Raw genomic sequence first — 25,706 nt, 5'->3', positions numbered from 1 at the left:
GCTAGAGTTTTGCAAAGACGAGTTTAATCAGTTCTGTGCAGATGAGGGTATAGGTCGGCATCATACTGTCAGGAAGACACCACAGCAGAACGGTGTAGCAGAACGGGTTAATCAGACACTGCTAGAGAGAGTTCGATGCATGCTCTCTAATGCAGGGCTTGGGAGGAGGTACTGGAGTGAAGCTGTGTTAACAGCTTGTTATGTCATTAATAGGGGTCCTCATTCTGGAATTGATTCCAAGATTCCGTTTGAGATCTGGAGTGGTAAGTTGCCTAATTTTTCGAATTTGAAGATTTTTGGTTGTGTTGCTTATTATCATGTTATTGAGGGTAAGCTGGATCCACGAGCCAAGAAGGGGTGTTTTGTTGGGTACGGGGATGGTGTGAAGGGGTTTAGAATTTTTTCACCTTCGGAGGGTCGGGTCATTCTTAGTAGGGATGTTACTTTCGATGAAAACACCATGTATTCAATTAAAAATGCAGAGATTTCAGATTTGAGAAGGGAAGGAGACAATTTATTACAGACAGATGGGGTACTTGAGGTACATCAGTCTACCATTGCTGATTTACCTCGGGTACAATATATTGATGATGATGCTGATGTTCCAGTGCCGGGTACTCCTGAACCTGAGATTACTCCTACTCATTCTAACTCTGGGGATGAGGTGGAGCAATCTAATCAGGGGTCATCTAGTCAACCTGACACCATTCTTGAGATGCCTAAACGAGTTATCAAGAAGCCTGTTAGATTGATTGAAGAGATGGAGGGAAGAAATTGCTGTGTTGATGCGATGACAGGTTATGCATTGAGTGTAGCTGATGATGTAGAGTCATTTGAACCTGCCACATATAAACAAGCAATTAGTTGTAGTGAGTCTGCGCAATGGCTTGCCGCAATGGGTGAAGAGATGCAGTCTCTTTACAAGAACAGAGTGTGGGAACTGGTAAAGGTACCGGAAGGGAGGAAGCTTGTGGGTTGTAAATGGATTTACAAGAAGAAAGAAGGGTTGTCGGAAACTGAGCAAATACGTTTTAAGGCTAGGCTAGTTGCTAAGGGGTTCAGTCAGGTAGAAGGGGTTGATTTTGTTGAGATATTCTCACCTGTGGTTCGACATACTTCTATCCGTGTGTTATTGTCAATTGTAGCACATTTTGATCTTGAGCTGGAGCAGTTGGATGTTAAAACGGCTTTCCTTCATGGCGATTTGGAGGAGGAGATTCTGATGAAGCAGCCCGAAGGATTCGAAGTTCCTGGAAAGGAACACTATGCCTGCAGATTGCTAAAGTCATTGTATGGACTTAAGCAATCCCCCCGACAGTGGTACAAAAGGTTTGATTCTTTTATGGTTTCACAAGGTTTTGACAGGAATTCATATGATTGCTGTGTGTATCATAGTAAGCTGGATAATGGTTCCATGATTTATCTTTTGTTATATGTTGATGACATGTTGGTTGCCACAAAGAATAAATCTGATATTGCTAGATTAAAGGAGATGCTTAACTCGGAGTTTGACATGAAAGACTTGGGTGCAGCTAGGAAGATTTTGGGTATGGAGATCTACAGGGATCGGGCTAGAGGTAAGCTTTTCTTGACTCAGAAAAGCTACATTGAAAAGATTTTGTCTCGTTTTGGGATGGAAAAATCGAAGCCTATAAGTACGCCAACTACTGTTAGTTGTAAGTTGTCTTTGTCTATGTCACCTCAATCAGAGGAGGAGTTGTCTTATATGTCTAGAGTTCCATATGCAAATGCGGTTGGTTGTTTGATGTATGCTATGGTCTGTACTAGGCCGGATATTGCGCATGCCGTTAGTGTTGTAAGCAGGTTTATGGCTCGACCTGGGAGGGAACACTGGCAAGGGGTGAAAAGGATTTTTCGCTACCTGAGAGGGACAGCTGATATTGGTCTTGTGTACGGGAATGATAAGGAATGCTTGGTCACTGGGTACAGTGATTCTGATTATGCAGCTGATGTGGATACCAGGAGGTCTGTGACTGGTTATGTGTTCACTTTGGGTGGTTCTGTGGTTAGTTGGAAGTCTACATTGCAGTCATCAGTTACGTTGTCAACTACTGAAGCTGAGTATATGGCTTTAACTTCTGCAGCTAAGGAGTCTATTTGGCTCAAAGGCCTAGTAGGTGAACTGGGTATTGCACAGGATTTTGCTACAGTGTATTGTGATAGTCTAAGTGCGATTTGCTTAGCTAAAGATCAAGTACACCATGATCGGACGAAGCACATTGATGTCAGGTATCATTTCTTACGTACTGACAAGAGGATTAAGGTGAAGAAGATTGGGACTGCTGACAACCCGGCTGATTTCTTCACTAAGCCTGTTCCGTTTAGCAAGTTTAAACATTGCTTAGACTTGTTAAATATTGATTACTACGTGATGTAGTAGGCCCTGAGGGGCGAAGTTGGGGAGCTCCTGGTGTAGGTGTGTTGGCCTTAAGGTGGAGCTTGCCCGGGGCTTGTGATGCAGGTGGAGCATTATGAGTTGTTATACTTGGAGACGAGTATGTGATGGGTCTTGGTTGAAGACTTATCGGGATGTATGGCTTATGCATGAGTCTTGCATCGGGTTTGGCTTGAGATGTTTTTCACTATGTCTTGATGGGGTCGTTTGCTGACTACGAGTTCTCGTCAAGGTGGAGATTGTTGATAAGTATTAGGTGACTCGTACTTCGTTGCTTTGTCCGCCCGATCGGGCGGACATTACCCGGTCTGACCGGGCGGAAGAAGAAGAGGTGCCTGGCAAATTCGTTGAAGAAGCTGCTCTCGCGCGCCCGACCGGGCGAGCTTTCGCCCGACCGGGCGAGCTTTCGCCCGACCGGGCGAGCCTTCGCCCGATCGGGCGGACATTGCCCGATCGGGCCGGGCGGAAGGGGTTTTTTGGAGTACTTCGGTTGTTGGAAAAGACGTGTTCTCGCGCCCGATCGGGCGGGCCTTCGCCCGACCGGGCGATCTGGGTTTTTTCAGCGATTACGAATTTAATATTTATCATATTGTGATATTGTAACCTAAGTATATCTTAATTAGGAATCACTACTATATAAACTTCCTATTATCATTATTAGGGTAACGGAGAGAGAAACACAAGAGAGAGAATACTTTGAGTGATTAAGTTCTTCATTGTAATCTTTGTAATCTTTGCCAGTTTATAGTGAAATCATTCGATCTCGGTGCCCGTGGACGTAGCTATCACATCGATAGTGAACCACGTAAATTCTTGGTGTTGTTCTTATTGTTTGCATTGAATTTCTTTATTGTTTTCTTGTTTGTTTACGACCTTTGCTTCCGCTGTCGCACAACAGTGGAAGAGCTTTGCATGGCCATTTCCATAACGCAAAAGACATGGAGATTATAGTCATCATATTTAGATACGTACGACCACCCTGGAATCTTCTTTTTTGCACCTGTTATATTAGGTCGTGTTAAATTCTATTCATCTCCATATATACTTTAAAAATATCTAAATTTTTAAAAACAATCATTTAACTACAAATGGTGTATTTAAAAAGAGAGGAAGCATAGTAAAGTTTTCCCTTTGTTCTTTCTCCTCTCTATTTTTTTTTCATCTTAATCAAACAAAGAAGTAAAATGACATGGAAGGTGCCGGAGAAAGCGATAGATAACTAAAAAGTCTAGAATATAATCTACAAATAGTTAAGTATAAAATGAACTAGTCAACATTTGTAAGTTTAAAAGAAATTGTCTATTTTATTTATTTATTTTTTTTTAAAGACTTTTATAGTGATCCTGTTTTCTAGTTCTAGGCTTCTAGCAAAATATCACAAGAACATACAATTAAGTTACGTACTACATACTCCATAATATATTAAATATACCCTTTTGTGCTACTAATTTAACCTGTTATACCTCCATGGATCCGCCTATGATTATATACTTACCTTTTTGTGCAACTAATTTAAATTATTCGTCGATACAAATATATATATCTAGTATATAAATTGAACATATATGTACAACTAACCAATAAAAAGAAGTAGCACAGTAATAGTCAAAGGGGGAAAGAGTAGTGTACTAACCGTTGAGCAGCTTCCTTTTACACCAAGCACAACTAGATGGTCCTTGCTTCTCAAACCAAAAAGTGACATCTCCAATGCTAATTTTACTCTCTAGCTTAGCACATCTAGGGTGGAAATCCCAACCCGTCTTAGAACAATGATAAACGAACCCCTTAACCGCCATCCCACACGCGTCACAGCTCCTACACTTGGTGCAATCAACCCTAGTGCAATTAGGCCCGGGGAGGGGTCGTTCGAGAAATCGATATTTATGTTCTTGAATTTTTAGCTTAGGGGGTGCAAACATGCATTCTTGGTGTAAGTCATAGTTACAACCTTCACATCTGTATCTTAGCCCCATGCCTTCCATTTTGCACCCGTCACATGTGTATGCACCTTGGCGATTGACCGCCACGAGTGGATGCTCTCGGTGACTTGGATGATGAGTCATTTTATTTGTTACTCGGTTCTGACTCAAAACTTAATCCTATTAGGGTAACACATATAAAAACTAAGATTAGTAACGTATTATATTGATCATCTCATACTCATAATCAAGAAAAAAGGGACAACTTTTAAGTATGTACGTATAATATATATACTAGCTAGATTAAAATTGAAAAGATATAAAGGACAAGATTAATACCTTTTGTAATAGAGAGTTTGTATCTTCAATATATACCTTTTTGAAATAATGAATTGACGATACTTTCATGGATGTCTTAATGTAACTATATATAGAAACTTTTTAGTGGTTTAATTAAACACTAAGATATAAAAAGTACATTAATTAAATTATATGTAGGTCTGGTTTATAATTTCCCTTAAGGTTCACCGACATTTACTTGAAATTTCCCAAGGACAAAAGTCAAATACGTGCATGCAATGAGAACAAATGTCATTTGAGATGTTGATAGATAGTAAATAGTATGTCAGTATGACGATCGATCTTATTAAACATATAATTATCATCCAAATTTTATCATTTGTTTAAATTAACTTTGGTTAATGGAAGATATGACAGGGAAGTTACAAGGTTTTGAATTGATCAAAGAAGTTGATGAAATGTTGTTTTCAAAGAGGGGTTTAACTATGTGATATCTCTTTGTTAGATAGCTACTACAACTAATTTTGTAAATAAATAAATAAATAAATTTACATTGATGTATTATTTTTTTGAACACATACAACATACTCCGCGCATACATATTATACTACATCTGACTCAATTCAATCCGATCCATATGTTAATTTACAATTTTTTTCTTTATAAGCTAATTAAGTAACTAAGCTCCCTTTATACCGTTCCCTTAAAACTTTAAAAGTGATTTGAATTAATTGGGTACGGAGTTATGGACGGTTTAGACCCTATCCTATAAATTTCCTATAACTTTAATTTATACAACATTTAATGTTGTGATTATTACGAAATAGAAGGAGTACTAAAATTACTGTGCCTACCTATATAATGCAATAATATAAATAAGGGAGAAAGTATTATAGATTCTACATATATACTTGAATTAATGATTGATGAGCACTGTATTTTTCTATGGTCATCTATTTTCCATTCACGTGACTATGTATGTACGGATGTGTACATTGCGTATGTGATGCTTAATTATGAGTATTTGGGGTGTAGGTTTAGAATTTGCTTAATTATGAGTATTTGTGTGTGTGAAAGTTGTCTACCTTTCCTTTTGTAAATAATCCTCACAGTAGCAGAAGCTGCAATTTCATACAGTACAAAAATGTTGACTGAGTGTATATGTAGTGTATACTCCTCCTGTTGCACTCCGGCCCTTGTTTATATACTTTTGCAGTTTTGTTATTTCAAATTAACTAGTTTTGTACTCGTGCGATACTTGGATTATTTATTGAGTTTAAAAATAAACATTTTATGTTATTTGAATTTTCTACTCATGGATTAATAACCACCTGGATTAAGTTGTGATTGTTTTACAACCCTAGTTTCACAACTTTAGGCAACATGATCACAATTAAAAAGAACTAACACGTAATTGTTTCGGTACCTCTATATAGGCGGTCGGCCGGTCGCACACCTAACAAAAATAATACTTAACTAGACCTCATAATTATGTACTAGGGCAAGTTAGGGTCGATCCCACAAAGAGAAGGTTGTTTAACAATCAACGATTACTAATGACAAAACTAAATAAGAGATAAAACGATAGATTAAATAACTATGACTACTCAAATATCAAACATAAATAAAAGAAATAATTAAAACATCTAGAATTAAGTATCACCACTAGTATAATAAATATAAGACAAATTCTTACCCCAACTAATTAATTATATGTTCACAAAACTACCAAAGAATTGATCATTAACGGAAGGATATTTGAATTCTATTTTAAATTGGATCATGCATCACCGACTCATAACGGCTACCTAAATCAAGTATCAACCAGAAAATCTATCTTCTTCGATCCTCTATATATACTAGACCGCTTGTATCAGAAATATAATTAGATCTAAAACCCTAGCTTTAAAATTAGTCTCTAATTGCTCATCGCCATGCGTCCGTACAAGGAAAAGATGCTTACGTCCAATAAACGGAAATTGTCCAAAAAACGAAAACTAAACAACGATGATTATAGTGGTGAAGTGGACAGATTAAGCTCACTTCCTGATAGTCTTTTGATCACCATACTCTCTCTTGTTGATCCAATCAATTCTGCGGCTGCAACCTCCGTGTTATCCCACCGTTGGCGCCATCTCTGGACCCAAATCACCCACGTCTCCTTAGGACCGTGGACGAGTTGGAAATACATCCATAATTTACGGGATTTCAACAACGTCGTCAATCATATTCTCTTCCAACTCACCTCCTCGAAACTCTACACCTTTTGCCTTCACCTCCCGTCCCTTGACAACCTTAATAATAAAGATCAAGAATTTGACGAGTTCAACTCCGGGGTAAGGGACTGCATTGTTAGTGTTGCTCCCTGGATTCAGCTTGTCTCCCGTCGTAACCCGGAGGTAATCACCGTGACTTTCAATGACTCGTATTCTTTTCGATTTCTTGAGATGCCACCTGTACCGGCTTCTTTGCTTCAAACTCAGTCACTTGTTACACTGGATTTAATTGCACATATTGAGCTCACCTTTCCTAAGGATGATCTCCGTGTTAATCTTCCTAATTTGAAGAAGCTTTGTATGAATTTATACGACTCACAACGTCGTGTTATGGATACTCTTTTTAGGTCTTGCCCTTTACTAGAGCATTTATTATTGTATCTCCATTTAAAGCAACCTGATCACCTTATTCATATATCCGCCCCTAACTTGAAGGATTTGAAAATCAATATGGAAGAATCGCCGTTGCTATCTATTCACACCAAGTTTGTGGTTAATACTCCTAAACTAGAACATTTCAAGGTCAAGGGACTTCTAGCGGTTTATGACTTTGTCACCAATCCAACCTATTTACGACTAGTCAAAATGACCTTGCAAAGAAGGAATGCAATTGATCGTGATTTTGTTAACGCGAGACAAGGTCTATTTCGAGGGATTTGTTGTGTTCGAAACATAAAATTAGTAGATTATTATCGTAGTACAATAATACGTCTGTTAGATTTTGTTGCTGGTTTAAACGGCCTGCCAAGTTATCACAATCTGGTTTATCTCCGTTTTCACTGTAGCGAATCTGACTACGATTTCAACGTAATCCACAATAATTGGAGACCACAGTTTCCCAGTTGTTGGTCGGCTAATCTGAAAAGAATAGATGTCTCGGTTAAGATAAGGAATAACAGGGTAGAGATGAATTTGCTTAGTAACATTTTAAGTAGTGCAACTGCTTTGGAACAGCTTCTAGTTTCCCCTCCCAAAGTCAAACCAAGTGCAAGGCCAAATCAACTATGGAATGAATACACTTTTTGTAGGGAGCTTTTCATGCGTCCAAGGAGTTCGCCGACTAGCAAGATTCACTTTACTGGTAAAATGATGACGGCTTCATGTAACGATTTTAGTTATGATAAAGATGAGCTAACATGTAAGATACTCAAACAAAATATACGTCCGTACAATCGGTGATATGATTTTATTATATGTATTAACCTTCAAATTAATGATTCTTTTGTTGTCGTAACTTGGGGTTTTAAGTTTCCTCCAATTTGTTAATATTATTAGCATACGCAGAACTAATTAAAAATAAAATGATTGCTTTTTTTTTTTTTCCTAGAATATATTTTGAGTTTTGTTTTCAATTCTTAGTAAAATTATAAAATAAAATTAAGGATCAATGATGAATGATACCTGAAGGAATTATATTCCGTGCGTTTTGCATCCATATCACTCTAGGAAACAGAATATATACATTAGACTAAGATAATTATTTACATAATTATCTTAACAATACCAGCCACACTTATTTTTAATTAATTAAGAAACTTCACTTCTCTTTATTATTGCTATATACCGTGGCTAACATCTTATTTGCCATACATTATGCCGTGTCTAATAGCTTATTTGCCACAAATTATACCGTCGTTAATAAATTTTGTTGCCACAAATATTACCATCGCTAATATTACCATAGCTAATTACCATCGCTGATAAAGCTTGCTTGCCACAAATAATATCGTGACAGATAGCATATATTTCAACAAATGGGTCACATTTGATATTGTTGAGACAAATAGCTATATTTCCTAACACAATAAATTTGGAGAAATTTATTTTTCAATTGATGTTTAATATCCACACATACAAAAAACCTTGAAAATAATATGGCTCAATGTCTCATCACTGTTCTCACACACACACCAAAATTAAAATTTAAAATAAAAATAAAAATAAAAAAACAGATTCTTTCGCAAAAGAAAAATATATATAATTTAGTAAAATACAATAACCAATCTCATCAAAAAAACACACACACACACACAAATCATTTTGTAAACTAAGTCTTTTTTTCCCTACACCTTGCAGATAATTGAATATATAAAACGAACTGTGGGAGGCAAAGTAATACAGGTATACTATCCCTGTCCCTTAATAGTTTCAAATTTTCCTTCATTGAGTAAAGCTCCCCTCTAAGATAGCTCACTGATGAGTCCACTTTCTCTCCTGAGAGTCCTACTTGGATTCTGTACCCACAACCGTGGATGTGTCGTGTCGACATTAGTACAACGAGGTTGTGGGCCCAAGTCAGAGCATTAGAGACATATAACACACCAAATCAAGACAATCCACTGATTCAAAACTTACATAATATAATTTTACTCTTCTACTTAGTGAGAACTTTCAGAATAAAACTTTCACTTTTTGGTAACTTGGAACTTTGTTCAATTATCAATCAAACGTCTATTGTTGAGTGAGTGAGTCTATAACAGTTAGCTATCTGGGTCTATTCACAATTTAGCCATGTAAGCACCAATATACCTCTATAGAAATATTTACAGAAACCACAACTCCAATGGAACTCAATTCACTCGAGTCTCATAAAAGAAACAAAATTAATGTGCAATAATCATGTCGATGTCTAGGGCACACAGCAGATTATTGTCAAGTCAAAGCAAAAAAGATGACTATACTGATATTGGAGAAGAGACATTTATACTTGTATTCATAGCTCAGTGGTTCTCCAGCTTTTATGGATGGAGAAGTTAAAAAAATTAAGATAGAAGAGAAAAGAAATTCAATGGAAAAAAGCAAAGAGAGAGAAAATGGGAATTAAAAGAGGACGAACCTTCACTTCCTAAATCATCATTATTCAACGAACCCCATGCTCCAATAATAATATCCAGAAATTGGCTGAATTTTTCTCCCAAACTACGTTGTTCTCTACAATTTTTCGGTCCACATCATTCCTAACGGTTTCCACTTTTTTTTTTTGCTTGTTCAGCTTCTGTTCTAGCATTTTCAGCATCTTTTTTTACTTCTTCAATTGCTTGATCTGCTTTCTTTTTAACTTCAATTACCTCTTGAGAAAGATTTAATCGTGAAGGCTTTACTTTGAAATGTTTTGTAATACTTCTACTAGGCCATAAGCTTTCAAGTACTCGTGTGTATCTTTGCCAAACACTTCTTGAATGATTTGTTCATCCGTTTTCTCATTTGAACCTTGATCTCTTTGCTCCTTCAATTTGTTTATCCCATCATATGCATACACAATATAATTAAGTTAGAAGTTAAAAATTGAGATGGTGGATGGGGACCTTTCTAGACAGCGGGTGCCTAGCTTCCTCATTCCTGCATAATAAATTCGAGGAAGAATCAATACATCAAACTGGCTTTTTCTGTATAATGTAGCTTTCAAGGGAACAGAAAATGCAAATCTAAGTAACAAATAATGATTTAGAAATGCTTAACCATAAATCTAAAGTTTAGCAGATGTGTAAGCTGTAAGGATATCAGAAAGATACAACCTAAACTAAAAAGTAGAGATATGAACTTACAGTAAACACTCATCTAAAATAGTAGTGGCTACATCATCAGCATCTCTTTCATATGGAGGACGAGTACTATTAGCAGGTACAACATTCTTCTCCTTCTTCATCTTCCATCCATTAACTCTCTCTCTTTCCAGGCTATATAACCCAAGGGAGGCACGCCAAATTCTCAGGAAGTATCATCTTTTCTGGTATGAGCTGCAAAAGTACAATTATAAGGAAACAGAAATAAGTATCCAGGGTACATTGGATGCATTATTATAAGTAATGGAATTACACAACTTACATTTTTTTTCCTCCAATAAAGTGCAGTATTAAGTTCATCATTCTGATAAAAATTAGAATCAGCATCCTCCTCAACATCTCCATGAACAGCAGGACTTCACAATCATTCAAAAACACAAGGCCTGCAAATTGGAAATTCACATTCATCACACCCTACAAATGCTTTCCCATTCACTGCTTCAAAGCAGGACACACAATCACAAGTCTACCACAAAACTAACTATTTATATGTGACACTAAAGCAGAGTAGTTCAAAAGCAGACCTTCCATGCCCCTGAAGCAAAGATCTATGAGCGTAAGAACCAAAATAAACCAAACCAATGGTATTCTTTAAGCTTTATGTTCAATAATCTACCGCTACATAACTTCCACAGAAACTTACGATGCATATAGAATTAAAGAAAGAATAAAAATCATATATTTGACAGATAATTAAAAAATAACAGTTTGGAGGGCAATTAGAAAGTAAAAAGGGATACAATAGCACCAAATTTAAATGACCAAAAAAATAACATAATAAATATTAAACACATGGTCTTGAAAATAAGGTTAGCATGAAATTCAATCTGAAGCAACTAGAACACGCTTGAATTTATGAAGCAGTCAAGTCAACTATCCCCTTTATATTGTAGCATGCCATCCATAAAATAAATTCAAAGCAAAGGTCAGTGTCACAATACTTTTTTCTGTATAAAAAGTGGTATTTGTATCATTCAGTGCTTCCAAATTTACATCTCAGTGCATCAAAATGAACCGCATGGACTTAAAAACCTTTAGAGTACGAATCTAGGTTTGCTTGCGCCTCTTTAAAATTGATTTGACATTTAACCCCCTGACTCACTCTCAACCTAGGTGCCTCACTAGAAGTATTCAGAAAATAGTTTTGTAATAGAAACTAATTAACTTCATTATAATTGATACTCTTTCATTCCCAAACAAAAAAAAAAAAAAAAAACTCGTAACATTGAGTAAGACATTACAGCTAGTGCATAGTCTATATTTAGTTTTTCCAACTCAAGGCAAAGTTCTAGATAGATTATAAGGGAAATGTCTTAAGAAATCTAACCTATAATCACATTTAAAATTCTATCTGTTGCTTATTGCATAATATACAAGATCTCTTTAGTAATAGAATGATGAATTCATACATATTTGAGGCAATACGATGAAAACAATATTTTGTAACAGTCATCAGGATGCAAATATGATACAACAGTAATCCGAAAAAGAAAGTACTAATCCGTAGATCAATTTATTAAACTACATATCCATTTTCTGAACCCCTACCTTGTACACACTTTTTTAATTGAAATGGTTGACAAGTAGAAGCGTAATAAATCTATAATACAAAGCATTGGCAGCCTAAAATTATTCGTCCAAAGATATAAGATCATTCTAAAATCAATCATAGCCATGGATTTAATCATTTTAGGGACTAATTTTAATAACTACACTAGAAAGTGTACCTAATTCTTTGATTCCCAAGCTCAATCCCTTAATTATTAATCATTATATGATTTATATTTCTTCTTACCTATAAATAGAGCTATGAGCATTGTCATTCTACTTGATAAAACTAACAATGATCAGATAAATTAAAGAAAAAAAAAAAAAGAATTAAGAGCGACAATACTTATAAAATTAGCTAAACTAACAATCAACATATTAAGAGCGTCTATTTCAAGAAACCAACCAATTATTACAATACTAAAAGCATTCAATATCAAGAAATTACACAAATTCTCCAGATCAAAAACTCAGCAAATGAAAGAAAAAAAAAAATCAAAACCTGAGACGTTCGATTTAGGCGAATTAGGCTTCATCCCAATTGGAAGCAATTCGAACATCAATCAATTTGTGAGCATTCGAGCAAGTGAGCAGCAATCAATTTGGGAAATTCGAGCAGCAATCAATTTGGGAGGATTTTAGGGTTCTTCAGTTTTGAGTGGGGAGGGAGAAACCGACAATAGGCCCCTCATATACGTAGTTGACAAATTGATAATAAGAGGGAATGCCTAACTTGCCCTCTTTGATACTCCATAAGAATTTTTATTTATTTATTATTTTTTTTTTTCACGAGTACTCTAATGCTCCGTAGATACTTAATTATAAACTAGTTATTCGGCCGGGCAATGCCCCGGCGATTCATCATAAATTTATTAATTTAATTAAACTATACTTTTGCCTTGTTTGACATCGAGAGTTTATAGTCCATGTTTTTGTTTTTTTTTACAGATGAGATCTTAAGTACGTAGTTAGTTGTTTGTGTGAGCTAGTTTGGTTTAACTATGACTATAATTTTTTTTTTTTGTTAATATCGAACATATAATAAATCAAATCTTTATAATTTTGATGTAAATATATACTATTAATTATTGCTCGTACTCTATAATTACAATTTTATGAATTGATGCACAAAAAATGGAGTAATGATTAATTTCTTACACATTATACTATTGTGCAATTACTAAGGATTTCCAGGGGAATTTAGATAGGGTGGTTACACATGAAAAGCTTTTCAATCAAATAAAATTATTGTGCAATTATTAAAAAGGAAATTAAATAGAGTAGTGGTTATACATAAAAGTTTTTCAATTAAATTAAGCATTAATACATGGAAGTTAAATCAATGAAGATTTTTCTAAGAAGACTATTGGATCGAGAAATCAAGCAGGAAGGTCAGTCCAACATTAGTACACTTTGATTATGTGGCAAGCTTAAAATATGATGTGTGGCGCAATAATACAAAAAAAGATACATGGCGACATAACACTTTTTACCTTGGAGTTTTAATATATATAAATAAATACTAGATTACTACTCGTGCGACGCACGATTTAAGAAAAATTTATTAATATTATATTATTAATTGATTGATTGCTAAAATATATATCAAATTTTAAAATACATCATTGATACAAAATTAGTTGGGAATTGAAGTGTTTTTGTGATGATTTGCTATCTAGTAGGCATGTAGTAATGACTAATAATAATGTTGGTGAAAATGTTCAACTTATAAAATTTGTTTTTGGAAATGTCACTTTTTGGCTTGAGAATCAAGGAACATTGCATCTAGTTATTTGCACCTATAATACTTTCTCCGTTATTTTTATTATTGCATCATATAGGTTAGACACAATAATTTTGAACTCCCTTTATTTCATAATAGTCACAACACTTCCCGTCAAAAAAAAAAAAAAACACTATAAGTGTTGTACAAAGTTATTGGAAATCTATAGGATAGGATCCAACAAGGGAAATTTTATAATATAAAATATAATTAGTGAAGATATATAATAGCAAGTAGGAGAGAGAACTAAAAAAAAATCGTGTAAGTGAGATTGGTAGGAGAGTGAAATAATAAAATAATAATGGATCCTTACCAAAAAAAAAAAAAAAAAGAAAGTGTAGCAATTACTATAAAACGAATGTAAAAAAAAAGCATTGTGATTATTACGAAACAAAAGGCGTAGTAGGAAAATGAACAAGAGAGAGAAAAATACAAAATTGTTCATGTGATGTGAACATAAACTAATGAATGATTAGTACTTATGACAAAGTAAGAGTATATTGAAAAGGGTGCAATATTTGTGAAACTTGTTTAAAAGGCAATTGGTGTAATATTAAGTTCAACGGAGAGAATTTTTTGATCTGGTGTCTAACCTCTTGGTCGAGCTTCTTTCATCCGCTACTTTTATTATCACTTCCGGTACTGGCGGGCCCAGCACCCCCTGACCAAACAAAAAACCTGAAAGCTCCAATCGAAAGGAACCGCGCGTAGGCTAGAAAGACGAATCGATTTGAGATACCCATGGTCCTTTCTGTCCTATAAAAAATTGAGAGAGATTAAAAAAAGTATTCATGAATGATTTTTGAATGAGAAATGACTAGAAAGGGAGGGATTGGAGAATAAGGTTGAGAGAAGGAAGTGGAAGGGGTCATTAAGTATATTTTCATTGAAAAAAAACAATCTTGGCAATATATTGGAGAGTTATAGATCTTATTAAATAAAAGATAACGGTGTAGATTACAATGTTATTATAGCAGCCACAAAATTAGTGTATAAATATAGCCTTACAAAACTATCCTAATTAGAAAATGTATAGAATTTTTGTAAGTGTAGTTATATTATCTAAAATGACTATGTTTATTACTACGTGTAATATTATTAGAAAATGGTGTCACTAATCTATCCTTACATTTTTACGGAACATTAATAAAATTTAGAAAAAAAAAAATGTATCTATAAGATGGAAACAGATTGTACATGAGGTTTTTTTTTATTTTTTTTATTGAATTTGGATAACAAATTTTGTAAAACCTGTAACAGAATGAATCAAGAAACGATTAAAGAATGGGTAACTAACCCAAGAAAGTAGTTTTTTTTTTTTTTTTTTTTTTTTTTTTTTTTTTTTTTTTATTTTCCTTTATTTTTAGAATCAACCGACATCAATTGATGACCACCTCTATAAAAGGTCCAGTCTTCGGTTTCATTCTGCCTTAGAACAATCAATCATATCCTTTTTTCTTCTACTCGTTGGAATCAAACCAAAACTCTACTACTATATTGCTTCTTCCTCAATATAATCCAGAAATCATGGAGAAGAACAGAAACCAAGAAGTTGATGAACTAAATCTTTCCCTTTCTATTTCTCTTCCATCACACCATCCAAACGATAACCCTACTACTGCACTTCCAAGAACGACTACTGTTGATGCTGCGCTCTCTCTTGCACTTCCTACTACGACTACGGTTGATGCTGCGCTCTCTCTCGCACTTCCTACTACGACTACGGCTGATACTGCGCTCTCTCTCGCACTTCCTACTACGACTACGGCTGATGCTGCGCTCTCTCTCGCACTTCCTACTACGACTACGGTTGATACTGCGCTCTCTCTCGCACTTCCTACTAAGACTACGAATGGTGCTGCGCTCTCTCTCGAACTTCCTACTACGACTACGGATGATGAACGCGTCAAGTTGATCCCTTCAATGAAGTTCTTGGAAGGACAAGGAATAAAAAGTGTAATAGGTCATATCGAGTGCCTGAAATGCAAGAAACACACCGAAATTACGTACGACATAGAGAAAAAATTTAAGAAACTTAAACCTTTAATAAAAGCCAAGAATGATAGTTTTTCGTTGTTGGTACATGGCAGGATGCATGAAGTTTGCGGTAATTGTGGATATGGAACTACTACTAATCCCGTCAAACTTGACCAAGAAAAACAACCCATGGATTGGCTGTTTTTATTTTTGGGAATGTTTCTTAATCACTGTAAGGTCAACGAACTCAAAGATGTTCTCAAAAGCACCAACACTTTGGATGATAAGTTTTTTCTGGGAATCAAAAAACCTGATTTGGTTTTCAAGCTTTACGAAGAATTTCTTCACCAATTTACTTCGACCTAATTGGTTAGTGTAATATAATTAGTGATCATGATTGATATGATGCTTTGATAATCTCGTCTTTAATTTCATTAGTACTAGTCTATTTTTCATGTAATGCGTCTAGTAGTATAGTAAAATTGGTGTTATTGTAATTGTTGGTTTGTTTTTGATTAATAATAAAATTTCATTTTCATTTCCAATCGAAATTATTAGTTAAGCTAAATAATAACTATAAAAACGAGATAACCAGCAAACTAAGTTAACTAACTTGAAGAAATTCCAAGATCCTTATCTGTCAGCTAGTTAGGTAGTTAATGATTGAAGTTAGTTATTGTTAGATTGAATTAACCGTGTCAGCTTATGAGCAACGTAACATTTTATAAAAGTAAGAAGATCGACAAAGTTTATTATTAACTCACTTTTTATAACTCAAAATTAAAATAATTCGTATATATTAATACACTTTCTATATTAATACACCTTCTATATATGTATTAATACACCTTCTAAATCTAGAAGTAACACTCCATAGTAATGCTAATGTATGTATAATTTTTGTTGCCTATAAAAAATTAGAAAAATACACTTTAAAAATCCCGACTATTGCCGATCTACTTCTAATAATCCTAACTAAGGTTTATTTTTTTTTTATAATAATCCTAATTATGCCCTTAGTTTGCCTCTAATAGTCCAAACCGGTAAACACGAAGTCAATGACTTGTTGTCAGGGGCGGAGGTACGGGAGGGGCCGGTGGAGGCCTGGCCTCCCCAGCCCATCATGGCAGCCTAGGTTTTTTAATTGTTGGCACCCATAAGTTTTATGCATAAATGTAAATGTTAGCTCAAAATAAAAGCAAAGTTGGGTTGCTTAGTTGGTTTGAGGATGATATGATAATGTTTTGTTGGCATGAGATCAAGGGATCAATCCTTCATCTATAGGTTTTTTTACTTACTATCATTTTAAGTATATATATTTTGATTTTAAGGTTTTTTTGTTTTTTTAAAAAAAATATATATACATATGAAAATAATGTGATCTCTTCTACTTCTTCTCAAAGCCATTTCTTTCCTATTTTTCCAACTAACTTTTTATTATAACTAGAGTGTACCCGTGCAAAATGCATGCGAGATATATTATATTAGAAAGATTTTAAATATATACTATAAGAAAAAATATTCTAAGAATACGGGAAGTTGATTTTAATGTTGTAACTTAGACTCTGTTCTTTTGAGCTGTTGTGGACTTGTGTTCTGCTGGACTTTGCGTAGCTATGCTCTACTGAATATTATTAATTTGTTGACACTTGGTTTTCCCTGCTAATTGCTATGCTGAAATCTTATGTTCTTTGCCCTGTTCAAAAGCTTAAAAGAACAGGGTCGATCTACTCTTAGATGTCGGTGGCCACGCAATGTGGCAAGTAATTATGGGGTTTACTTTGTCAAAGCTATAGAGGTTACCGGGGTAACTTGGTTCAGTGATGTAAGAGTTACTCTGTTCTTTTGCAAACAGTTTTTCGATGAGACCAGTTTCGCAAAAAACGTGTTGTATTTTTTTTTTGGTTGTGGCTTTTAGAGAAGTCGAAGTTGTTTGGAGGGTAGTTCCTAAAAAATACATATAATCAAATGGTTGGGGATTTTGAGTGTTATGGTGAATTGTTGATAAATGAACTATATACTTGTGGTACTGCATGTCATCTGTTTCGGGGTTTTCTGATGTCCTGCGGGAGAGTTACAATTCCGAGACTGGAACCGGACGCCTGTACCTGCAAAATAACGGAGACTCCTGAGAGCTCCGCCTCCAACGGTCAAGTTAGTACCTGATTAAGGAGTAATTAATACGGAAATTAAAGTAATAAGACCTCTCTAGGTGAGAGTGTTTAATGTTGGTAATCTGCTTTGTTAGCGAGATTAGCCGGTTATTAGTGTTCCGTAATGTTTCTGTTCTTCTCTGTTCTTCAGGTGAGATTAATTGCTTGATCAATTGCTCTCTCAATTGCTTGATGTTCTCTTGATTTCTTCCTCTGCTTTAATGAGGATTAATTAAGTATTTATAGTCTTGAGAAGCGTGCCACTCTCTAGGTTTAGGGTAAACCTAGGGCTGACCGGGCCTCTAGACAGGATTGGGCCTTGTTGGCCGGTTTTCCCATTTGGCATGGGTGGACACGTGGCGTGTCTCAATTGGTCCGTAGAGGACGTATCTGTGATTGACACGTGGCAGGCTCCTATTGGCCTACGTGAAGGACACGTGGCGGAACCTGGTTGGTCCACTTGTCAGACGGTGATTGGTGGATAAAAATCCCCTAATCATCATCTATTATACTACGTAAAAAAATAACACAAAGTGAAATGTTATTAGTGTACTTAAAAAAACGTGTAATATTAGTAATATTCCCTTGTAAAAAATACAAAAAAAAGAAAAAAAATTTAAAAAAATAGCGGGATGGTAGTTATTGATTTTTTTTGTGGAATGGGTAGTTACGTTTTTTTTTAAATAAAAAAATAATATATATAAAAAATAAATGCACGAGAACTTAGGGAGTTTGGAGCATTTATGTATATTTAAAAGAAAAAATTAATTGTTTATGTATATTTAAAAGAAAAAATTAATTGGTAATTGTAAATTTTATTGTTTTTATTTTTTGTGTTTGAAATAATGGAGAAATGGAAGTTATTGTAATGGAAGTTAAAGAGGTAGTTATTAAAAAAAAAAAATTAAAAAAAAAAAGAATGCATAGAATTACTCCATTCAAGGATTGGAGTATTGTGAGTGAAAGTTGAAAAAAAAACTCTACAATTATATATACACTAGAGTGTACCCGTGCAAAAAGCACGGGATTTTATTATATTAGAAGATATTAAATATATAATATAAGAAAAAATATATATTTAAAGGCGGCTTCCAAGCCGACAGTTCTGAGAGAGGGGCCAAGGTGGTCCCTTCCCATTTTACCGTTGATATGTCTAATTTTCCTCCTGCTTCTTCTAAGGGAGAGGAGGCGGGCCCCTCTGGGAGAGGGGAGGAGGCGTCCTCTTCGGACTCGTCAGAGGACGAGTCCGAGTCCAGCTCTTTTGGCCACAGTTCTCCAGGCTCAGAAGAAAGACATAGCCGCCTACAAGAGGCGAGACTTTCTCATGCAGTTGAGAAGGGGGACAATTGGGCGGAGCCGTCCGCCTCTTACAGAGAGGAAAACGCCCCCTACTACTGCATGGTACCCCGGGGCCGGATCGCAACCATGCAAGACAAAGTGGAGAGCTTTATTGCTAACCACAGAATGGGCCCGGAATTTTTACTGTTCGTGCCGGATCCAGAAGACACTGTCGTCTGGCCGGCTGGTACCAGCTATGATGACGGCTGCTTTGGCTGCTATGTGGCGGCCATCAAAGCTGGACTGCGCTTCCCATTACATCCGGCTGTTCAGCGGATTTTAGATGGGTATGATTTGGGGTTATGGCAGTTAGCCCCCAACTCTTGGGTAAACGTACTCGGCTATGTGGCCGGGTGCGAAATGTACGGGGTGGAGCCAAGCTTTGAGGCTTTCGCCCACATGAACTATCTCAGCCGGACCCCTAAGTCGGGAGGTACCGGCTGGTATCAATTAACAAGCCATAGGGGTTACCTCATGACGAGAGGTAAGGCGAACAAATGGAAGGATTGGCGGAACACCTTCCTTATCATTGAGGGTTCAGACACGGAGCTGAACCAACGTTTTAACAAGTGGAATAGGGATCCGCCTCTTCTCGCAGGCGGCCGCAGCATGCCGCCTGTTCCCCCAAAGGCTAAAAGAGAGATCCTAGACAAAGGACTCTTCAAAGTAGAGACTAGGGTGAACTCTACTTCAGGGGTACGAGAGCAAGTACCCCTAAACTGCGTCCCGAGCTTCAAGTGGCTCTATGACGAGTACTTTTTGGCCGCCTGTGGCCTCAGCAGTCGGTGCTCTAGAGGTAGCCGGCCTGTCAAATACTCTGTTTTTTCACGCTTTGTTTACTTGGGATTTTACTAACTTTGCTGTTTATTTTTTGCAGCTGACGCCATGAGTAAAATAACAGCATCCAAGACTGCGGCGGCCATGTTGCGGGCCTCTCTCATGCAACAGTCTTGTGCCGACTCCCCCAACAAGGGGGCACCCTTGGTAGGCTTCGAAAACTCTTCCTCTTTTAGGAGTTGTCTTATGCATATACTAACTCTTTTTATTTTCAGTCTGGCACTCCAAGAGCTTCTTCCTCGCAACAGCCGGACCCCAAGGCCCGGAGGACGACTGTTGCAAGCTCTCCTGGGTCTTCCAGGAAAACAGTGGCGGCTGAGAAGCAGCCGGCCACTTCTTCTAAAACCCCGGCGGGGCCGCCTAGAAGTATGGACAATCACTTGTAAAAACTCACACTTGCTTCCTTCTTGACTAGGTCTAACTTGCTTTTTTACGCTTGATGCAGCCGGCCCTCAGGGGCTTGACTTGGTTGAGGTAGCCAAGTCCATGATCAAAGTAGTTCCTCCATCTGAAAGGGAGGCGGTCAGGGGTGCCGGCACCCTTGACCTTGATGGGATTGCAGGGGTCCTTGCTGAGGTATACTTTTTGAGTATTTGAATTCCAGGACGCCTGTTATCTTTTTTGTTTGGAAACTGACGCCTGTTTTCTTTTTGTACTTAGGCCCTGCTCCGAGTTAACAGCCTTCGCAAGCCGCTTGATCGGAAAAACAAAGAGGTAAAGGCTGCAAAAGCTATGGGCGCCTCCAACTGTGATAAGGCAATGTTTCAAATTGCCCAAAATGAAGTACTGACCATTGATATTCTTTATTATCAGGCGCAGGCTACCGCCGCTGTTCGGGCTCAGTTAGAGGCGACCCAGAAGAAGAATGACGAGCTGGAGGCGACCGTCACAAATCTTAAGGCCGAGCTGAAACCTCTTCGCCAAAAAATGCACTCTTACGAAGCCATGGAGAAATCTTTGGCCAACGTAAAAGAACGCCTGGTGAGCCAAGAGAAGAGTCTTACCCAAGAGCTCTCGGAAAAGGCCGAGCAAGAGAAGAAAGAGCTCGTCCGGGAGATGGTGGAAGACTCCGCTCAAATCCAGCGCATGACCTGGGGCCGCCTGTTCCCCAATGCCGGCTTTGCCTCATGGGAAAGAACGTACCGCCAGTGTTCGGAAACATATAATCAAGAGATCCTGGCGGCTGCTGAAGAAGAGGCGTTGGGAGATACGTTGGAGGAGGAGGAAGAGCCGGTTGTGGCGCTTGTGCCACTTGGGGGTAAGGCATCAAAAGAGGGTGCAGCTGAAGCCGAGTCCAGCAAGAAGAGTGCTGACCAGGCGGCAGCTGCTAATACTGAACTGCCCCCTTCTTAAGCTTAAAGTATTTTTTCCACGGCCTGCGTGCCGTTTGTTTTGTATTTACCCGGCCAGGGGGTCGGGGCTTTGAATATTTTGCTGGTCTTTAATGACCGGCTTATTTTTAATCAAATTTTTGTTTTGATTCAAATTTGTCTAAGTATTCCATATCTAATATCCCATTGTTCACTAGACCGACTGTTGTACATGGCCGAACGTTGCAGACAGGTACAAATAGTAAGTACGCCGCCTATGCCCCTGGACGACTGGTTGTCTGTTTCCAGGATAGACGATCAGTCGGCCATTTATTCAATCGGTATTCGAACTATTTATTCAATCGGTCTGACCAAATAGTATTACCTAGTCGCCAAGGAATTAAGTAGGATAACAAGCGGCGGGAACCGGTTGTTTCCCTTTATTGCCAATGTTGGCTTTTAACTCGTAATTTGTTAACCTAGCAATAGTAGTGGTTGAGAGTCCCTGTTTGTTAAAAACAGGCGGACGACTCATACCTTTTAGGCTCCATACTAAGTTTGAGTGACTATTAAGTTAACATAGGAGTTACTTAGTCTTCGTCACACTCTAGATTGAATAGTAGAGGTACCAGGCGGCGGAGGCCGGCTGATCCTCTTGATTTGCCAATGTTTGTTGGCTATTAACTCAATAGGTTACCTAGTAGGAATAGGGGTTTGAGTGCCCTTGTTTGTTTAAAACAGGCGGACGACTCAAACCTTTTAGGTTCCATACCAAATTTGAAGGAGTGACTATGAGTTAACGTTGGAGTTACTCAGTCGCCGTCACTTTTGTTTGAGAAGTAGAGGTACCAGGCGGCGTAGGCCGGCTAGACCCCTTGATTCGCCAATGTTTGTTGGCTATTAACTCAATAGGTACCCCCTGCATTTATCCCAAGTAATACAGGCGGTCATCTGACTCAGATGTCAACTGCTACCACTGGTTTGGTTAGTGATAGAGTTATCCTTGTCTCAAAAACGGCTACGTGGTTGCCCTTGGGGACAGTCGTATAGGTGCCGTGTAATTAGTTTATAGAACAATGTTCCACCCAAAAGGGAGCTGCTCTCTGCGACGAATTTCATCCGGAGGGATGCCGTCGGACGCCTGCTATGATGTTGGGACAGGTCGTATTAGTTTTGTAGATTTGATCAGGTGGCTTGGCGCCTGGTCTGATCATTCGGCCGGTGGCCTTGGTAAGTTCTTGGTGAACGTAGGTGCTAAGTAAAAGAAGGGTAGCCGCCTGTTAGGCACAGGGTCGGCCAGGCCCTAATCTTTTTAGCTAAGTATTGTGAGTAAAATACTCAATGGAGAGTAGCCGACTATAAAGGAACAGACGGCATGCCCCTCTGAAGATAGAGTGAAAACTCAATGGAGAGTAGCCGACTGTAAAGGTACAGACGGCATGCCCCTCTGAAGATAAGAGTGAAAAAACTCAATGGAGAGTAGCCGACTGTAAAGGTACAGACGGCATGCCCCTCGTAATACAAAATTGAATAGTAGCTCTTTACTTTACATCATTCAGAAGAAATATTTTTTAAGGTTATCTACATTCCAAGTTCGAGGCAACGGTTGTCCGTCTGGTGTTTCCAGACGGTAGGTACCGTCCCTGACTTCCTCATAGATTCGGTAGGGTCCTTCCCAGTTGGGAGTTAGTTTGCCAGACTCATTAGCCCTACCAACTGCTTCCATTTTTCTAAGTACAAAGTCCCCTACTTTGAGTGGACGCCTGTGTACTTTTTTGTTGTATGATCTAGTCATTCTCAGGCGATAGATCTCATGGCGCAAAACAGCATTGCCCCTCTTTTCAGGAAGTGAGTCTAATGCCAGGCGCATGGCTTCCCAGTTTGCCTCTTCGTCATATAACATTACTCGAAGAGTCGGCTCGTAGTTTTCTATTGGAAGAACAGCTTCCGCACCATAAGTTAGGAGGAATGGAGTTTCTCCAGTCGCCCCTTTTTCAGTCGTCCTAATGGCCCAGAGAACATGTGGTAGTTCATCCGCCCATAGGCCGCCTGCTCGTTCAATCTTTTTCTTGAGACCGTCTGAGATGATTTTATTAAAGGCTTCTACCTGGCCGTTTGCTTGTGGACGGCCGACAGATGCAAAGTAGTGTGCAATTCCTTGGTCTCCCAACCAGCTTTTGAGAACAGGCGTCTCAAATTGGGGACCATTATCAAAAACCATAAACATGGGAACCCCGAACCGAGTGATGACGTTTTTCCAAATGAATGAAATTACATCTTTCGTCTTGATTCCCTTTACAGCCTCCGCCTCTACCCATTTAGTGAAGTAGTCAACGGCAACAAGTATATACCTTCTGCCGCCTGTAGCAGGCGTATATGGACCCAGAATGTCCATGCCCCACTTAGCAAACGGTAGTGGGCTGTGAATGGTAGTGAGGTCAGTAGCCGGACGGTGAATTAATTTGCCAAACCTTTGGCACTTGTCACATTTTTTCACCATCTCCATTGCATCTGCTTCCAAAGTAGGCCAAAAGTAGCCTTGCCGCCTTGCCCTTTGAGCAAGCATCCTACCACCTATATGAGAAGCACAGTAACCAGAGTGAAGATCATCTAGTATCTCTCGTCCCTTTTCAGGAGTAACACACTTTAAGAAGGGTTGAAGGTACCCCCTCTTGTGAAGTTCTCCCTGTATCATTTCAAAACAGGAGGCTCGTTTTTTCAGTGTAGTCTACACACATTCGCCAGGTGCCATTCGGCTTTTTAACAAGCACCACATTTGCAACCCAGTCTGGGAAGTAACATTGCCGAATGAACCCTGCATCAAGTAATTTTTTAACTTCGGCGGCTGCCGCCTGACTTCTTTCTTCGCCATGGTTCCGCTTCTTTTGCCGTACCGGCTTCTTTTTCGGATCCACAGCGAGTTTATGTACCGCCAGATCAGGACTAATGCCTGGCATTTCATGGACTTCAAATGCAAAGATGTCCTTGTATTCTTTCAATAAGTTGTGAAAGTCGTCACCAAGGTTTCTCAGAGCAGTCGTCCCAACTTTGACTGTTCGGTCAGGACGTGAGTCGTCTAAGATCAGGTCCGTATGCTCACCAGCCGGCTGAGGGCGGGACTTATCCGGCCGCTCCTCTGCCAATGATTGCTATTTTCTTGCTTTTCTTGCGGACTCTGTCTGGGACGCCTTTCTCTTTTTGTCGCCTGTTTCTTGAACAGGCGCACTCTCCTTGACATTGTCAAGTTCTATTTTTTCTCCACTTGACCCAGTGGCCATAACAGTGGGCTTGACATCCGAGAGATAGCACTCTCGGGCCATCCTCTGATCTCCCCTTAGGGAGCCGACTGTTCCATTATCCCTCTCAAACTTGAGCAGCATAAGAGAGGGGATTATAACAGCCTTGGAATTATTCAGGGTTGGTCGACCCAGAATCATGTTGTAGGCCGAGAGTTCTTCTACTACTAGGAACCGGACTACCATGTGTCGTCCTTCCCCTTTTTCGCCCAGGCGAATGGGTAAATCTACTCGTCCCAGTGGGTGGACGACTCCTCCTCCAAACCCTATTAAAGGGTGGGAGGCCGGATGTATGCAGTCCGTCTGATATTTCAGTTTTGACAGACATTTGCTGCTGATGAGATCTGAGGAGCTCCCGGTATCTATGAGGATTCGGCCAACTCTCTGGTTGGCCACTTTACATTCAATAACGAGAGGGTCGTCATGCGGCCCCCTTACCCCTCCTAGATCCTCTTCAGTGATGACAATCTCAGGAAATGTATATTTGGACGGCCGTTCTTGGTGAACGGAATTTACATCTAACCGCCTTATATTATCTTTGTTGCCCCTAATAGTGGGGCCGCCTCCTGAGAAGCCGCCTGCAATGGTGTAGACGACTGCATCATCTGTATCGGAACTGTCGGCCTGTTGATTCTTTTTGGCCGACTGCTTTTTTGAGGAAGTGTTCCCCGTAGATTTCTTGACATAAGTGTCAAGATCACCTTGCTCAGCCAAGCGGTCTAGGTACCGCATGAGACTGATGCAGTCATTGGTGTGATGACCAACGTCATCATGATAAGCACAGATTTTATCTTGGTTCCGGTTGTTTGCAGAATCCTTCATGGGGACCGGCTTCTCAATTGAGAACCGTCCCCTTATTTCTTTTAGGATAAACTGGTTATCCTTGTTAAACACATACTTTGGGGAGTATGGTTTGAATTCTTTTTTCTTTTTCTGGGCCGGCTGTTTAGAGGAATCAGCCGCCCAGACCTCTTTTCTTTTCTCATCTTT

General features: G+C 38.4%; 2 protein-coding genes and 1 long non-coding RNA gene across 3 annotated transcripts; 1 reads left to right on the top strand and 2 right to left on the bottom strand.

Annotated features, from left to right (window-relative positions):
- Nucleotides 1-3,031: 3,031 nt before the first annotated feature.
- On the bottom strand, nt 3,032-4,760 carry LOC110737861. Its single transcript, XM_021918213.1, has 3 exons — nt 4,675-4,760; nt 4,050-4,515; nt 3,032-3,416 (listed from the first exon to the last, which is right to left on the bottom strand). Exons 2-3 carry the CDS (start codon nt 4,477-4,479, stop codon nt 3,283-3,285), a joined length of 564 nt encoding a protein of 187 aa, XP_021773905.1. The 5' UTR covers nt 4,480-4,515; nt 4,675-4,760; the 3' UTR covers nt 3,032-3,282.
- A 1,809-nt stretch (nt 4,761-6,569) lies between these two features.
- On the top strand, nt 6,570-8,090 carry LOC110737181 (F-box/FBD/LRR-repeat protein At3g14710-like). Its single transcript, XM_021917558.1, has one exon. It carries the CDS (start codon nt 6,570-6,572, stop codon nt 8,088-8,090), a length of 1,521 nt encoding a protein of 506 aa, XP_021773250.1.
- A 777-nt stretch (nt 8,091-8,867) lies between these two features.
- On the bottom strand, nt 8,868-13,129 carry LOC110739787. Its single transcript, XR_002514927.1, has 4 exons — nt 12,525-13,129; nt 10,737-10,857; nt 10,457-10,648; nt 8,868-10,250 (listed from the first exon to the last, which is right to left on the bottom strand). It is a non-coding gene; the product is annotated as an uncharacterized LOC110739787 (long non-coding RNA).
- Nucleotides 13,130-25,706: the final 12,577 nt, after the last annotated feature.

The sequence above is a fragment of the Chenopodium quinoa genome, unplaced genomic scaffold (genome assembly GCF_001683475.1).
Source record: "Chenopodium quinoa cultivar QQ74 unplaced genomic scaffold, ASM168347v1, whole genome shotgun sequence".
NCBI lineage: Eukaryota > Viridiplantae > Streptophyta > Magnoliopsida > Caryophyllales > Amaranthaceae > Chenopodium > Chenopodium quinoa.
This window is presented reverse-complemented; position numbering and strand designations above follow the sequence as displayed.

Excerpts from the sequence above, each read along its gene's own strand:
- LOC110737861 (XM_021918213.1), bottom strand. The coding sequence starts at position 4,479 with ATGACTCATCATCCAAGTCACCGAGAGCATCCACTCGTGGCGGTCAAT. Across the intron at positions 3,417-4,049 it reads TAAAAGGAAGCTGCTCAACG|GTGCAAAAAAGAAGATTCCA; the intron begins GTTAGTACACTA and ends CTAATATAACAG.
- LOC110737181 (XM_021917558.1), top strand. The coding sequence starts at position 6,570 with ATGCGTCCGTACAAGGAAAAGATGCTTACGTCCAATAAACGGAAATTG.